We start from the raw sequence: 18,134 nt of genomic DNA, 5'->3' as shown, positions 1-18,134 counted from the left end.
AAAATGAGCTTTCAAACTGAGATCCATCATCACTATAGAAGCTACGTTGGAGGCTCGACAGGCTTCTCGACAGTACGCCGAGAAGCGCAGATTTTCAAGCTCACAGGTCGTAGCGATTGCAACGCGCTGTGAGCTTCTAGATCTGTTTTCTTTCCCGTTGCGCCGTACGGCCGTACGACGGAATGTATACATAAATTAAGCATAACGTTAAGAAGACAATTTAATTCCTGGCCGCACGAGCGTGTCGTTCGATAAAAAAAAAAACGTTTTCAACTAGAGAAAATAAAAAGGTGTCGCCACGAAACACTCGCGCGAGCACATATTATACGCCTTTTATTTTACCCTGATTTAGCTGAAAAAGAAAGTGATTGTAAAAGTTTGTGGAATGGTGGGAGAGAGGAGGACTGAAGTTAGCCAGAAAACATGGGATTTACGTTAGAATACAACGTCTTTAAACATTCAACACATGGTACAAGACAATGTACGACGTTCAAACTCTGAAGCAGTTGATGGAAGTGTCGCCCTGTTGAAAATGACACAAAACAAACTATAGCCCACTTTTCTCGGCTAAGCTAGTTAGCAGCTAGGGCGCTAGGTTAACTACAATACACATTGTATTGTAGTTAATTAGCTCATGTTTGTGTGTGTGTGTGTGTGTGTGTGTGTGTGTGTGTGTGTGTGTGTGCACGCTTGTGAACGTGTGTGTGTGTATGTATGTTTTGTTGGCAACACTTGGGGTCGGAGCTGCGTTTTGTCATTTAGAAGTTAAATGTGTTTGGAGATGTGCAGATGTGTTATTTTGTCTCTTTCGCGGGGGAAGAGGGGGGAGTTATGAGGGTGAGATATGCTTAGTAGTCACAGATTCATCCTTCCATATTGTCTGCTTCCTGTACTCTATCTGTGCTTGTAGGGCATGTCAAAAGTGGACAGGCTTCTTCATGAACACAAGCAGGGGTAGAAGAAGTGCTCAGATATTTTACATAAGTAAAAGTAGCAATACCACACGCGTAGAAATACTCTGTTACAAGTAAAAGGCCTGTGTTCAAAATGTTACTCGAGTAAAAGTGCAAAAGTATTGGCATCAAAATATACTTAAAGTACCAAAAGTAAAATATTTGAAAATAGAAGATAGCGGCTAGTTTCAAATAGCCTATGTATAAAAATAGGGCTTAAGTGATTAATGTATGTTTTATAATATAATAATTTATATCTGTAAAGTAACTAGTAACTAAAGTTTTCAAATAATTGTGGTAAAAGTAGAATATTTTCCTCTGAGATGTAATGGGTAAAAGTATTGAAAATTGGAAATACCCCAGTAAAGTAAAACATACCTCAAAATTGTACTTATGTACAGTACTTGAGTAAATGTACTTAGTTACTTTACACCAATGAACACAAGTACACAACCCAGTGAGATCCTATTTCTGGAAGTTGGTCTCGTTTAATGGTTTGTGTTGTTAGGATAACTTGTTTGCTAGTGTAAACCAGCATTGCAATGTCAGCCCCAGAGTAAAGGAGTGACAGTCTTTTATGGAGTTTTTTTTTCTCACATCAATGGAACAATGCCCTCAGATGATTTTCCCTATAGTCCGCCGTCATGTATTGCTCAACTCTTTTCCATTGCTTAAGTGTTGGCAAACCAAAGGGTATGTTATATTTGATAGATTAAAGAAACCGAATTAATAACACACATTATGTCAGTAAATCTTTAGAAAGTTGATTGTTACTGTCAGGGAGACTATATTATATATTTAGCAGAGATGCACAATTTGTACAGACAGAACTTGATTTTTTAGCACTTCAATAGATATAGGCCTATATAGAGGGAGAAATTGAGGCAGTCCATTTTGTTATAACATTTTTGTTTTTTATAAATATGCAATTTCTCTGGTCTCACTGGTTTGGGGAGCAACTTAATTTTATTGTTTGTTTGCTTTGTTAATTTATTTCCTTGCAGTCTGCTCCAAACAATTTTTGCTATGAATGATGGAATTTCTGTTATTGAATAGCCAAACCACACTTTATTGGTTGTTTGAAGGTCATTTACATTGAATGTATTGCCACACGTCTTATGATAAATTATAGGGTACATCGTTTTGTGATATACAATAATATATGTTGTACAGTCCATTGAGTCGAGGTAACCTCCAAAATGGTGGACATGCTATTTTCTGTCAAATAAGCTAATGTCTGTTGTGAGTGGTTTTAAGACAGACCCATCGAAAATGTCTGTTAGTATTACCGCTGATCGTTTCACAAAATCTGGTTATTGTATTCTGTGTGTCATGCGCTGTGAGTTGCAGAGTTCTTTCTGTTGGGATATGATAAGATTTCATAACAGAAGCAAAACGAGCTATCAGTTTGAAAAGTTACCAGGGCAAGATGACTTTCTTCACCTGAATTTTTAATCAGGCTGACCAATGTTAGTTACCATAATGTTTTCATGGGTGACTTTGTATAAATCTTTCCATGCAGATTTCATGTATATGCCTGTCGAACAGTGTTTCTTGTCACTGACAATTGGACTTTCCTCAACTTTTAATTGCTCACTGTGAAGTGATGAATTACTTGGACTCGTCTGTGATTCTGACTGTCAGAAATATATTTAATCTCTGTAGATCTCAACTGGTGTGATTGATTGAATTCTTTATTAACAGTTTGTAAAAAAAGTACAGAGGTACAGTCAGTTATACAATACTGCTAAAAGGATAACACAAAAAGCCCTGAGGGCTTGTTTCCATCGTGGTCCTATGTATTCAATTCATCAAGACATATAACGCCATACATTACTAATATAAGAAATCATAAATACTAGGAGCAGCCAATGAAAGTATATTTACAGAAAAACACAGGGGGGTAATTTCTTTTGGCAAGCTATAAGACGTTGCAAATTGCAGACAGGTGCTCTTTTATGGCGGCGAGACTGGGACCCAAATTGCATGTTGCTCTTGCAGTTGTGACCCAATGTATTGTGTTATTTTAATTTAAAATAACACAATACTCCTTATTTGAAATTGTTCCATGGTCTGTGAACCTATCAGGACATCTCGTGACCTACTCTTGGGCCGCGACACCCAATCCATTGGTGGAGACACTGACACTGACACTGATTTCGTTGTAAAGGTCTGAATACCTCGCAGCCGGGACTCGGGACATTTCCCTGCCTTCTTTCATGTGAATGTAGAACAATGAACCATGGATGCAGGAGTAGTGCTGCTGGACAGCTGTGTGCTAGAAGGGAGGGATCTGGTCAGAGATGGGATGAGGGAGGAAGCAGCTCTTTGTAGCCACATCCTTTTCGACGGACTGGCCTCACAAGCCCTTAAACAGCTGCCGCAGGGACTGACACAGAAGGTTGTCTGTCCTGCTGTATCTGTTTAGTCTTTATCTGCTTGTCGGGGATTCACAATTGCACTAGTACAAGATATCAGATTTGGGAATTTTTGTCTTGGGTCAAAAATGTCTACTTAATACATCTGCATCCATTTTTCTAATGTGGTTGGAAAGGCTTACAGTAATGTAAACCTACAATGGAAAGTTGTAGGAATGTTTTGCATTGGATTTAGTCTGGCAGACAAAATTCCTAATATGGTTTATTTATGCTTGAGAGAGAGAGAGGCGTCTCGTCTCTGCCATATGGCTCTTATTTTCACCTCACTTTGTAATAATACCTTTTATATTTTATATATAAAGCACTTTACATTTGAAACAAATCTCAAAGTGCTTTGTATGGCTCTCACATCACTTTTGTAGCATTTCCATATAGATACTGTGTTCATTCATGTTGCCACTTGCCACCCCAGTAAAATTAAATATTGTTCAGCCCAAAATTGCTCACCTTGGCTTTGTTTATCTGATTTTGGCATTGCTATGTATTGGGGCTTGCCTTCACAAATGGTCTGTGTGATAGAGCTGACTGTTTAGCATCCTTGTTTGTTTGTCAGGACATTAGTTTGGCTGCACAGCACAACAAAAACAAAGCATTGTGTTCATGATTTTAGTTGTTGTGGGGTATTTGCCAAGTACTTTTGCACATACCTGGAATTCATCCACTGCATTTACCCATCCTCACCATCCTAACTATGAGGAGCAGTCGGTGCTATTAATACATACCCGGCAAGCAGTAGAGGTTACAGGTGTCTTTCTCAGGGACACTTTGACATGTGTAGACTGGATGAGTCTTGTGTACTGTAGACATGGCCTGTAGCCACATAGAATTGTGTTCTTCTATCTTATTGAAGAGGACTGCAACCACCCATCACATAATGAGTCATTTTAAGTCAGGGGACCACAACCTGGGACCATTCGCTGTTGGTCCAGAAAACGATCTGCATGAAAAGGAATTTTATTTGATGCGATCATTATGTGTAGTATATCTGCCCTCAGTCCGATCTCACACTGCTGTCTTTCACTATACTGTTTTGAGTTATTAGCCCCCACTTAAGAAAATATGTCAGTTAACAACCCATTGAAACCTACTGTGTGCTACTCGTCTAATCAGTGTCTCTCAATTGGGTCTTAAGTGTTAATATTAACTTGTATGACCAGAACTAACTTGTTACAGAATTCTACAAAATCATTCATGCCTTGTGGCATGTCAGAGATGCAATTCTCTCAACACAGCACATTTCCTGTCTCAGAATTACGATATGATATGACCAAATATAATATGGAAAGTGAGTTGAATTATTTCCAAGTCTTCACTCGGCACGATGGGAGATGTGCTCACACCAATTTATGCGTGATGACATCTTTCCTTAAGTGCCAGTTAGACAGTACCACAATCAGGTGAACATGAATGATGATCATCAACAGGGGTGCACATAACTGGTGCGCATGCGCACCCAAAATAAAAAATGTGCACCACAGCTGGGACAGGAATTTCCAAGCTTTTATTTTTTAGCAAAAATAAAAAATAAAAGCCTGGAGATCGAGGACGCATGCTGCACGTGATTGTGTGAGTGTCTCGCATCGCCTCGCATTGCCTCGCTGCGTGCACGTAGCCAGCAGCGGCTGTTTAGAGGCACTCGTCACCGATGATGAACGCACCGTAATGGTGCAAAATATGCCGTGAACGTCCCAATCTGGCGGATAAAAGCAGCGCAGCACAGGGCACCAACCTTGGGGGCTTCACCAAACGATGTGAGAGAAAAAAAAACGGCGAAAATCGACGGAATTTGCAAGCAGAGCGTCCCCCCCGCCCCCCCCCCCCCCCCCCCCCCGTTGACAAAACGGGACGGGACCATTTATTTGTTGCGCACCAAGTCACATCTCCAGGTGCTCTTCTGAGTACTAGACCTAAAAAGTTATGTGCACCCCTGATCATCAACCACATCAAGATACACCCATTAACCTTCTTCCGTTTGATCATCGGCAAAACGTCCTTATCTGTGCAGCAAATTGAACCTGATCTGCTCTCTGACTTCAGGATAGAATGGCATCTGAAGCAGATCTGCAAGTAGATCTCCAAGCTCGCAGCATGCCGCGTCCACGGTGCATTGTGAGCTTGTAGATCGGCTAATTTCAGCATACTACTATGTCGTCTGTGTCGAGGTACATATCGGGCTTAGACCTTCCCTAAGCTGGTGCGCGATCACATCGCTTCACTGTCAGTTTGAGCGTTACTTTGCAACCACCAAAGACTCACAAAGTTGAAACTTTGTAAATGAAGCAGGAACAAACCAGTGAAATAACGATTTGCAGTTACAAAATATAGTCAAAAGAATATCACCGTTATGCAAGTTAAAGAGAGTAAAATTCTATGTACATCATATTGACTACATGAAAGTAGTCGTTGGTTCAAAAATAGAAGTCAAATGTCAGGTGGAGGACTAAGCATTTATTATTATTTTTTTTTATTCAAGGTGCAGTACAACTCAAGTCTTGTGTATTAAATGTGTTTAGTAGTACGTAGCCTTAGGAACTAATGGTTCCTGAGCCATGTGGCCCATAGGGCAAGATCCTATCCCCTCGTTTCTGTAGCGTGAGGTGCCTTGAAGTACATCCCCCAGCCATGATGTACAAGTACAAAGCTGGACATGGTTCTAGTAAGTCACAGGGACTTACCCCCAATCCAACCCTTGATGCAAGTGCCAGGCAGGAAGGCATTGGGTCCCATTTTTATAGTCTTTGGTATGACCCGGCCGGGGCCTGAACTTTGACCTCCCAATCTCAGGGCAGACACTCTAACCACAAGGCCACTGAGCTGGTCGTTTGTGTGTGACACTGTGTGTGTAGGTAGAGCTGCCTGAATAGTCTACGTTGAATCATTTTACTACATACTGTATAATATTTAAATAAACAATATGATTACAAATACATTCTATACCACAAATGTATATATTCCCTTGTATCTAATCCCAATATCTACTCTACAGTGGATAGAATTATCATTAATCAACATTTCAGTAAATAAAGATGTAATAAAACAGATGGACATTGTTAATTATAGATGTTAGAAAATATAAAGAAAATGGGACAGTTTGACGATCAATACCAAATTCCAGATTTTGGTCCAAAGATGCGGTGAGAACCAACCTGTGATATTAGCCAACAGCATTGTGCATTACAGTCATTTAGGAGAGGCTAACATTCAGAACTGTGAAATGTTTATTTCCACATCCTTAATATGTGTGTATATGTATGTGTGTGTGTGTGTGTGTGTATATGTATATATATATATATATATATATATATATATATATATATATATATATATATATATATATATATATATATATATATATATATATATATATATAGACTGTGTGTGTGTGTGTGTGTGTGTGTGTGTGTGTTTTTAATGCAAAATATTGCTCATGCAAAAGCAGTTGCTGATACCGTTGTCCTGACCCTAACTCTTTTGAACCCCTTACACAGGATGCCCATGGACTAAAACTAGGACATTGGTGGGAGATCCAAGACGGTACAAAGAGAAGCTGGGAGTCATTGGTGAAAAGCCACCTATATTCTTATCTGGAATTGTAGGGCCTGCTGTTGCATGCCTTTTTTAAACGGCAGTCCTGATCTCAACCCCTCTGGACTGACCCCCAACCTCCCCGCCTCCCCTCAGTGGTGGTGACCCAGCTCCGGCCAGCTTGCTGTGGGGCTCTTCCTGTACAGCAGCAGCTGCGTCCTGCTAGCTGCCTCCTCTCCCTCCCCTCACTTCCTGTCCTTGGTCACACAAGGCTAAAGTCTCCTCTCCTCACACCCCCTCCCCTCATCTCTACCGTCCTATCCACACACACACACACACACACACACACACACACACACACACACACACACACACACACACACACACACACACACACAGTCGCACACTCAAAACCAGAGTCTCCTTTGTTGGACACACACCCTTTTTAGCATTTTGATAGTAACCAGTGAGCTGCAGCACCTTGGGATTAGATACCCAACGTTCCCCTTGGTCAGAACAGGTCTGACTTCTGGGGAAGCCCCCTTTCTCCTTTGCACTACAATCTCCATCATGACCTCCATGTCCAGCCTCTTCTCCTTCACAAGCCCGGCGGTCAAACGCCTACTGGGCTGGAAGCAAGGCGATGAGGAGGAGAAATGGGCGGAGAAGGCAGTGGATGCGCTGGTAAAGAAGCTAAAGAAAAAGAAAGGTGCCATGGAGGACCTCGAGAAGGCCCTGAGCAGTCCTGGACAGCCCAGCAAATGTGTGACCATTCCCAGGTCGCTGGACGGCCGGCTACAGGTGTCCCACAGGAAAGGCCTACCCCACGTCATCTACTGCCGTGTGTGGCGCTGGCCCGACCTCCAGTCCCACCACGAGCTCAAGCCGCTGGAGGTTTGCGAATACCCGTTCGGCTCCAAACAGAAGGAAGTCTGCATCAACCCGTATCACTACAAGCGAGTGGAGAGCCCTGGTATGTATTCCTGATCGGAGGACGCTCTCATATCAATGAGGGTGTTGGGAGGGGTTGTTTTGTTTTCCATATTGTGCTTTCACGAAGAGAGGTGCTGCTTTCCTATATAAACTAAAAGCCACAAAATATCATGGAAGCAGCATTTCAATCCGAATAAGAGATGAATAAATGTACATCCTCAAATGTTAAATCTGGCAGATGTTTTGTTCAGTTCTTCTAGGCTTTAGGCTTTACTATTAAAATGATTTGTTTTTGTTCATTCATAATCAGACTTTAATATAATTTTTGAATGCATTAAACGACAGACCTTCACTTACAATGAAGCTAGTCTAACAGTAAATACTAATAATCAATGAGATTAAATAACTTGCATGGTACTACAAAAGGAGGAATAAGCTGTGAAAATCGGAGTTGTGCGCACATGCCTGAGCTCAAATCTAAGTAGGTTGTGGAAATGGTAAACAGATCTCCAGAGGTCAGGAGGGAAGGCCTGTCATCACACAGGCCTGTTCTGCACCCCCCCCCCCTCCATTGCACAGAAAATCAATACCACTAGCTCTTTTTGAGTCTTATTAGATTATATGCCTTGGGCACTTCAGTTGGGGTGTGGCATCAGAAAGTCACTTGCTAAATGCATAGTCTCTCTCTGACTACACACTTTTACAATATTCCCACCACCATCCTTCTCTCTCACTCTATTTCTGTGTCTTGCTCTCAGTTAGACACAGCATCACACACAGACACAGGGTAACTCTTCTCTGACTTTGGGTGCTGCCTCAGCCTCTGCTGCTTGCTGACATGGGATCGCTAGCTCTCTCCATTCACCATTTTAAGGCCTTGGGATCACATGTCGCTCAGAGGAGAAAACGTGTTATATCACTGTCCTAGCTTACTGGGTAGTTTTGCTGGGACAACCTTGGGACTATGAGGCCTAAAGCCACTCAGTGTATGACAGTGAAGGTTGGAGAATACATACTTTGCTATTTGGACTTGAACATGGGTCCATTGTCTTCACCAATGCAGAGAATGGCTTAAATCCTTTTTTGTTGTTGACATAATTCATGTCCCTATTGTTTTTCCTATTGATAACCATGACAGTTCTATCTCTGTATTTCTCTCTTAAACTAGGTATACTATAGACAGACACAAATTGTTCTTGGAAGCGTTAATGAAATCATGAACTGTCTTCGCTCTGTCCATCCAGTGCTCCCTCCGGTCCTGGTACCTCGTCACAGTGAGTTCAACCCCCAGCACAGCCTGCTGGTACAGTTTCGCAACCTCACCCACAACGAGACACACATGCCCTTAAACGCAACCTTCCCGGAGTCCTTCCAGCAGCCGCACAGCGGCAGCAGTGGGGGAGGGGGTGGGGGCTCCTTTCCCATCTCTCCAAACTCCCCTTACCCGCCCTCCCCAGCCAGCAGCGGCACCTATCCCAACTCTCCGGCTAGTTCGGGGCCCTCCAGCCCATTCCAGCTCCCAGGTATGCCACATGCAACATGTGCAACTGTATATATATATCAATGCTTTATATTGCTTGATTGATTGAATACTTTATTTGAAAGAAATGCAAACAGCTCGAGGTACAGTCATACATTTGGGCTAAAAGGATGACACAAAAAAAGTCCTGGGGGCTTATTTCCATTGTGGTCCTATGTGTACAGTACACAATTTAAGATATAGATGTAATATTACTTACTTAAAGCTGTACTATGTAACTTTTCTATAATGAATAAAATGTAATTTGATCCAATCTGTATGATAAGAGTATGTTAATACAATATAACTTTTACAATTGGGGTGGTTGTATTTTGTCTTCCTGTTCTTCTATTGAGACATTTAAATTGTGTCATGTCTCACCTAGACACAGGATCTGACACTAATTTGATGGACAAGATTACATTTATCTCCTGAGCAAGCAGGCAGGCGTTATTAGCTCAATGGTAAAAATGTCAGCACTTGCACAGGAAACCGGGTTCAAATCTAGGGTAGAAGAGAAAGTTACGTAGTGCAGCTTTAAAAGGCAACTTGGTCAATTTCAACCAGAGTGATACTCCTGAGTGTAATCTTAAAAAGAATAATACAAAAGAGAACCAGAAACACCAGAAAAAACATTGTGTATGAACATGCCACACAAAATGTGAATCCAAATTCAATTGGAGTACTCTTTAGACCAGGGGGCAGTCACCCATTTGTATGAGATCAATGGCATAAAAAAATGCTTTTTTGTGTGCTGCCAAATTGGACACTTATTCTTATTGGCTTTCTAGCTATATAATGAATGAGATGAATTATGATATTCATCCAGACCAAGTCACACCCCTGAAGGGAAATGAGGGAAATGCCGACTAAGCATTTTGCGCCAAATCCAGGCTTGCTTCTCAACTCACTGCAGCCTTCTAGTGGCTTCTACTAATCTAGTGGAAAGGCTCCAACACTGTGGTCTGTTTTCTAAAGTAGCCTCAACACTCAATTTACTCAGTTGAAGACATAAAACAGATATATAAGGAAAATGGATTATTGACCCTCAAGAAAGAAATTTGCTCCCGTCTCATCTGATGGTGTCAATGTATAGAGGAAGTAACCTTTAACTGAGATCATCCGTGGGTGGGAGGCCAGAACAGATCTGCTGATGCACACATCTAATGGCTTCAGGCAGTCAGGCAGACAGAACAAAAGTTATAATGGCAGTGTACTTGCTTCAGAATTGCGCTTATGAGCCCAAAACATCATTATAGCAGCTCATGAACTGTAATCACCGCCTTATTCTCACTGGCATCTGGGGGGTGGTTTATTTATTAATATTTAATTGAAAGTAGTCTTTTTCCTGTTGTCCAGAATGGGTTTGAAATCTCAAGTTGCAGCTCTGCCAGGAATGGTTGGTTTTAGCATGTGGTTTTAGCAAGTGACGGATATGTGAAATCTGACACCGTTTCCGGGGACAGATCCTGTGATGATTGTTTGACTCCTGGGAGGTGTGTGTGTGTGTGTGTGTGTGTGTGTGTGTGTGTGTGTGAGAGTGTGTGTGAGGAACAGATGGAGAGACTCTTTTTTTTTTTCTTCACATAAACACATGCTTGTGTATGTATGCATGCATATATGAGAGACAGTAAAAAGGGAGCATAATGTATGTATGCATACCGGTATATGAGAGACAGAAAAGGGGAGCAAGAAAGAGAGTGTGTGTGTTTCACCATTTGCCAACACCAGCAGCAACTGGTCCTCATCTTCTCTAACTGCTATTGTTTTTAATGTCTCAGCTGACACCCCACCCCCTGCCTATATGCCCCCTGACGAGCAGCTGGGCTCGGAGAGCCAATCCATGGAGACCAGCAGTAGCATAGTGCCTCAGAACATGCCCAGAGGAGGTAAGCTTGAGATCTATACTAGGACTGAACAATGTTAGATTGTACAACTAAACAGTTAACTCTGGTCAAGTAATTTGATTGTACAAGAGGCATCCCATGAGTGCTGATATACGGAATTATGGGGGGGAAATCACTCCTTTTAATGTTAGCCTGTTATTTACCCATGCAGTCTGGCCTGACTGTTTTTACATGTTGCAGAGTAAAATAAACAAAATCAAAGTGTTACGGGGCGCCGATGGCCTAGTGGTTAAGGCGCATGCTACATAGGCTCTGATGCAGCCTAACTGTTAGCTGTAGGTTAGATTTCCAAGCCCGATAGCCTTTTCTGCGTGTCTCTCTCTCTGTTTCCTGTCAGTATTCACTGTGTACTATCCAAAGAAAGCCCCCCCCCAAAGTCTTATTTTATAAATAGTTTAAATGGTGCATTTATATAGCGCTTTTATCCAAAGCGCTTTACATAGATTGTGCATTACATTCACCCTTTCACACGCACATTCATACACCGATGGAGGCACCAACCTGCTCATCGGGAGCAATTAGGGGTTCAGCGTCTTGCTCAAGGACACTTTGACAGTAACTCTTCTGGGGGAGCCCGGGATTGAACTGGAAACCTCACGGTTTCCACCCGGCCGCTCTACCGGTCACTCTACCCCTGAGCCACTGCCGCCCCACATATTTTTTAAGCAAAATGTAGTAGTTGAAGTACTTGGATTCAGAAATCAAGGAAAAAAACACTGCTCTAGAGTAGGGGGTTTCAAAGTGTGAGGTGCCGGAGCTTTGCTTGGGAGGTGTGGAGAGATTGGACAGGTAGTTGGGATGATCAGCAGAAGTTATGTATGCAGATTCATTCAACTTCAGCATACAAACAATGAAAGGAGACGCACTTCTTGTTTTCAGTTTCTTTCTACTTTTACTTGTACTTGAATTATCAGATGAAAGTGACACATTGTCTGTTCCCAAGGAAAAGGCCTTGGTGGACCTGACATGGACATCTCGCTTCCCCTCGCTCTCTCTCTTTCTCTCTCTCATGCAAATTGGCAGGTGCTGCTAGGTCTTGAAGCAGCATTCAGAATTAGTGGTATTTTCTTTAGTTCAGTGATAATTACTATTCATATTTAACTCTGAGAGGTGTACATTTGTTTACTGGCAAAGATAGTAATAGTTCATTGGAAAGGGGCAGGGGGGGGGGATTATCTGTGCTTTGTCGTGAAGAGGCATCACTGTCTCAGACTTTGTTTTCAGGGAGGTTTTGAGTTGATCAGGTATATCCCTGGCATTCAGGCAAATTTTGACAAGGGCAGACAAGTGTGCACTAGCAAAGAAATGTAGTGACAGATCGATTTAAAGGGAAGGAACCGCTCATTCCGCTGTGGTACTTCTGTTTGTCTAGAGTTGCATAATGAATCACTGTGTAACAAAAAGCATATTCCTTTGCTGACTAGGTGTGAAAACTTGGCCAGTTATCCCTCTTCCAGAAGATTCATGTGTGCTTGGATGTCAGTGAAAATAAACTATACAACGAGCCTGCTCTTGTCTTGACCTATTTGTTTAACTTCCCCAGATGTGCAACCAGTAGAGTATGAGGAGCCTAGCCACTGGTGCTCTATCGTCTACTATGAGCTCAACAATCGTGTGGGTGAGGCTTACCACGCCTCGTCAACCAGCGTGCTCGTGGATGGCTTCACTGACCCCTCCAGCAACAAGAACCGCTTCTGCCTTGGATTGCTGTCCAATGTCAACCGCAACTCTACTATTGAGAACACCCGCCGACACATTGGCAAAGGTAGATCTAAATCTATCTGTCACAGGTGACACGAGAAATATGGGAACATGTTTTGTAAGCAAAGATTTGCTAGATATTCTAAGGTAACAGATATTCCAAGGAAACAGAGAATTAATACATTGTATCTTTTGGCTTGTCCTTGTTGCCCTAACAGGAGTTCACCTGTACTATGTCGGTGGGGAAGTGTATGCAGAGTGCCTCAGTGATACAAGCATCTTTGTCCAGAGTCGTAACTGTAACTATCACCACGGCTTCCACCCCACCACAGTCTGCAAGATCCCCAGCGGGTGCAGCCTCAAGATCTTTAACAACCAGGAGTTTGCCCAACTTCTGGCCCAATCAGTTAACCATGGCTTTGAGGCCGTCTATGAGCTTACCAAGATGTGTACCATCAGGATGAGTTTTGTCAAGGTAGGGGAGTCATCTTAATCAATTGCGGGGCCCAGGGATCTGTAGTGAGAGAACATAAAACTTAGCAAGAAAAGATGCATGTTTTTCAAAAGACCATAAGTATACCAGGCTAATAGCCTAGTCTCCTGCCTGTTAATAGTATGGTTGCTGGCATGCTCGTCTCTGGAGCTGTATGCACCTGCTGGCCTTGGGTTCAAATCCTGCCAATACCTTCCTCCTGTCTGCAATAGCTGTGTTTTTTTCTGCTAATAATCCAAATAATAGTCCAAATAAGAAACAAAACATTTTTGTATTTCTACATCAAGTCCCTAAAAGTATATTAATTCCTGTCAGACAAAAACATAATGCATGATTACAGCAGGTGCTACTACTAACCAATTGTAACTAATAATATCCTGACATGCACCTGTCAATCTACATAGGGGTATGATTCATTTGTCACCAAGTTTAATTGACATGAATGGTTGAGCCAAGCATTCTTTTATGTCTCCATGCTAGACACTAGACGGTGGTGTTACTCTGTTGAATGTAAATTAACATGGTCGACCACGTTGCAAACTGTATTTATTTCCAAAGCTATACAATAGAATAAAATGTGTTTCTGAAAACATTCGAGGACAGAAATATGCAATGCTGTAGCAAACTTGATTTGTTACTGCCTATTTTCTGTACTTTGTTGATGTCTCCATGTGACATCCAAGCAGGATACTTGCCAATGCCGAAATCAGACCTTAAAGAGACAATCACTGATAGGCTGAGACGTGCCCATCTCCTGGTTCAAAAGGAGATATATCACGATATGAAAGTTGGACATGGACAAACGCCATTTCACCCGTTTTTAACGGGTGAAATGATGTTAAAGCCTTACGTAAGCTTTCCTTATGTCAGATTCAAAACTGCAGTTCTGAAGTTTGTTTATTGAATGGTCCGTGACCATTACAAAGCTTTGCATGTTCGTTAAGCCACATGAAAGAAAGCATATGTCCTCTGGTCGGCCTTCAACATAAGATTTGTCAAGTCGTGTTAAGCTTAGGGTCGGTAAATTTAAAGAGAGCAGTATTAAGAATACTTTTCACTTTTTCACTAGTTGTCACTGGTGCTACACTTCAAATATCAAATAACAAATGTGAACTCATTGACATATTGTATATCGTAAAGTTAGGACAACTCAAAGATGAAATGAAGAAAAATGTATTATTTGCAGGCTTGGTGCAGTATGGATTTCTAAAATATGAATATGACTGAGTTGCACGGCTTGGTTGCGGCAAGTCGTGCTCGTGTTTTAAGTACTGGGAACTGATGGTACTTACTACTTTATTCACAAATGTACACTGTATCATCGTTGGATATATGATTATGTTGGGAATGCAATCTCCACTCTGCAGGTGTTTTTTGATATGTGTCTACAGTATATTATACCTGTATAAAGTTGATCCTGGTGGGGCGTCCGCTGGCCTAGCGGTCCAGGCGCATACCACATATGCTGGTAATCCAGCTTGACAGCGTGTCGCGGGTTCGACTCCCGTTCCCGACGACCTTTGCTGTATGTCTCCCCCCATCTCTCTCCCCATTTCCTGTTAGCCTACTGTCCTGTCCAAATAAAGGCATAACAAAACAAAAAAAGTCCCAAAAAATATCGTTAAAAAATAAAAAAAAGTTCATCCTGGACTCGCCTTCTTCAATTTGGTAACTGCAGGATAAAACTTGATTTTTGCCTGTAGCAGAGTGCTGTATTCTGTATATTGCATGTCAGAACCCATCTTTCTGATGACTTATGTGGAGCATGTTAACGGGACATCTTATCTGGTCAGATTTTATTCAGCTCTTATGTAAATGTGTTTTTTTGATTGTTAGTCAAAAATGTAAACAGCGTGTGTTACAGTAAAGGCTAAAAGGATAACACAAAAAAGTCCTGGGGACCTGTTTCAATTGTGGGAATACTATCGTCAATTGGATTGATTTAATTCTGAATGAAAAGAATTGGCCCTTGCAGCCATTGTCTCCCGTTCTGCTTTCCTGAATCTGATGTCTGTCAAAATAAAGATGGGACCGCTCGCTCGTTGAAAAAGCTTTTCTGGTATAATAAAAATGTGTTCTATCCGCACACATCTTCATAATCAGTCTCATGATTCTGTTAATTCTCTTCTCAGGGCTGGGGAGCTGAGTACCATCGGCAGGATGTCACTAGCACCCCCTGCTGGATAGAGGTGCACCTGCACGGGCCACTTCAATGGCTGGACAAGGTGCTGACACAAATGGGCTCGCCTCTCAACCCCATCTCCTCTGTGTCCTAATGACAGCCCTTGTAATTTGGGAGGTTCTTTTTACAATTTTTTTTTTTACAGTTTTATTTTTTTGTTCCTCAGTGATTTATAATTTAAGGTGGTCTTAATGGCTGAACTGTTTACACGTAACTATGGGAGGGGATTATTGAACTCTGGCTTGAGAAGCAGCTGCACCAGCCAGAATCCAGTTGTTAAAACAGAGTAATGTTACAAGCAAACATCTGGAGAAGAAAGCAAGTAGCAGCAGTGACATGGAGTCATTACTGCTTGACAACACTACCCACATGTTCATCAAACAAGGGACAGGACCGTCGAGCTTGGACCTGGCTAAAGTACAGTTTTTAGCATTTTGTTTTATTTAGGTTTCTCAAATTATTTTATCTTTTGTAGTTTTTTTTTTAAAGAAACACAATTGTGTATCGCTACTATGCCTTACATAAAGTCAACAAGGAATTTTATCGAAAGTTTTTTTTTTCCTTACATTGTCTACATGTCAGATATTTACAACTGAGGTATAGATACAGATATGTTTACTATTAGGCTCAGCTATCATAACAAATGCTTCCTTTTATAGTCTCTACTGCTAGAAACAAACACTGAGCTACTGCCTTTGAATAAAGTTTGTTAGCCAGACTGTCAGTCTTTGACATGGGAGATCAATCACTGAACAAATTTAACATACCTAACAATATTGTGAATGTTACATCTATTGTAATAGAAGTAGTCATTTGTGATATAATCTGAAATACTGACTTCCAACATTGCTGATTCATGTTTGTACTATCAAGTTCAAGTGAAGAGTGACTGTATTTTCCATACTCACTGTATTAACAATCTTGTGCACTCATGGTTTTTTGTCGAGGCAAATAAAATTTCGGTGTGGGTACCAATACATTATGTGGCTAGGTAACTGACTTAATTAGCACAATTAAATAAACACAGGTTATTTGGTAACAATGAGTGCTTGTTTTGTCAGTTTTTACATTTTATAGTTTTAAATTTATACATTTGACCAAATCGGGTTTAAGTATAGGCCTACTGTTTCAACATTAGATGGGTACACTGGGGCTTAACCACTTAAACCCTATACTTAGTTTACCGGATTCCCAAGGGTGCTATACTAGGGCCCCTCCTGTTTTTGAGCTACACCAAATATCTTCTACTAGCCAGAATATGGATGCTACGAGGATTCAAGTGGTTAACTTGAATACCGTTTTGTTTTTTTTGTCGAGCGACATATCTGTGAAGCATCAGTGACATGGACATGAATTAATGATCATGGATGAAACCATATGTCTGTAATGGGATTGGGACACTCAGAACAATAATACTTCAAACTGCAACTGGCTAAAAGAATGACTTGTGGTTAATAATATGATTTGTGTTTATATAATATGCTCTTGTGATATGTGGGTTTAAAGAAACAGTTATGTCTTTAAAAGACTTGCTTAAAATGTGACATATTGCACTTGCAAAAATAACTTTAATAGATAGAGGGGGAAAAGTAAGGATAAGGATAAGGATAATTCCTTTTAACAGGTCGTTCATGAAAGTCCTTGCGGTCTTGTTTCCAATGAGAACCTGTGAGCAATTAGGGGTTAAGAGTCTTGCTCAGGGACAAATTTCATTTCATCGACACATATGCTGGCCTGGCCTGGAATTGAACCTGGGACAACCAGAGCCTCTGGCTACCTAGGCTGGCTCACTAACCACAGTACAGCCAGGGTACACATTAACAGTGGTGTAAAGTAACTATGTACATTTACTCAAGTACTGTACTTAAGTACAATTGTGGTTTTTTTTTTTTTTACAGTATTGATACTTTTACTTCAATAAAAAATGTGAGTACTTTTTCCACCACTGCAATATAGAGGGGGTAAAATACAGCCAGGGTGCAATGATAATGATGTAAGCCTCAATGTAAAAATAAATAAATAATACTGTACAAGAGCTAGGCTGACAACTTGAACTTCCTATTGGTTCTCCGCGGTGGAAAGTCTGGTGATGAGGTTACCTATTGGTCCACGTTGATGTTTACCGTAAGTATCCTAAAAGAATGCGTAGATTCACTGACAAATTTAGGAGCAATAAAGGGCTCTGTCAAACTAAAACATGAATTTGCAGCATAAATCGTATACACACAAATAATGTATTTGGAGGTATTTAAAAAGGAGATACGTATTTTCCAGACAAATGACTCTTTCAAAATATGCAACGAGAAACAGAAATAATACATTATTTGTGCGCACAGAGACAAGTTGCCGAATAGCCGGATATCAGGGTTGCCATGTCCGCTTATTATAAGCGACTTTGGTCTTCTTTTCCTGTAAAGTAGCTTGTAAATAATGGTTAGTTGCGATTTGTGGTTTCTTTCCTAATGTTGTTTAAACCAGTGGTT

At 41.2% G+C, this 18,134-nt stretch overlaps 1 protein-coding gene across 3 annotated transcripts in view; it reads left to right on the top strand.

The window, feature by feature from the left end:
- Positions 1-16,696, top strand: part of smad5 (SMAD family member 5) — an 18,122-nt gene extending 1,426 nt beyond the window's left edge. For 2 of the 3 annotated variants that reach the window (XM_084042003.1, XM_084042002.1), the window contains 6 exons: positions 6,880-7,889; positions 9,094-9,372; positions 11,150-11,257; positions 12,819-13,040; positions 13,195-13,451; positions 15,602-16,696. In XM_084042003.1, coding sequence (XP_083898129.1) covers positions 7,487-7,889; positions 9,094-9,372; positions 11,150-11,257; positions 12,819-13,040; positions 13,195-13,451; positions 15,602-15,745 — 1,413 coding nt within the window. In that variant the 5' untranslated portion in view covers positions 6,880-7,486 and the 3' untranslated portion in view covers positions 15,746-16,696. The remainder of the gene's footprint in view (positions 1-6,879; positions 7,890-9,093; positions 9,373-11,149; positions 11,258-12,818; positions 13,041-13,194; positions 13,452-15,601) is intronic. The other variant, XM_084042004.1, reaches the window with a different exon arrangement.
- Positions 16,697-18,134: the final 1,438 nt, after the last annotated feature.

The sequence above is a fragment of the Gymnoscopelus microlampas genome, assembly GCF_963454915.1.
Source record: "Gymnoscopelus microlampas genome assembly, chromosome: 18".
NCBI lineage: Eukaryota > Metazoa > Chordata > Actinopteri > Myctophiformes > Myctophidae > Gymnoscopelus > Gymnoscopelus microlampas.
This window is presented reverse-complemented; position numbering and strand designations above follow the sequence as displayed.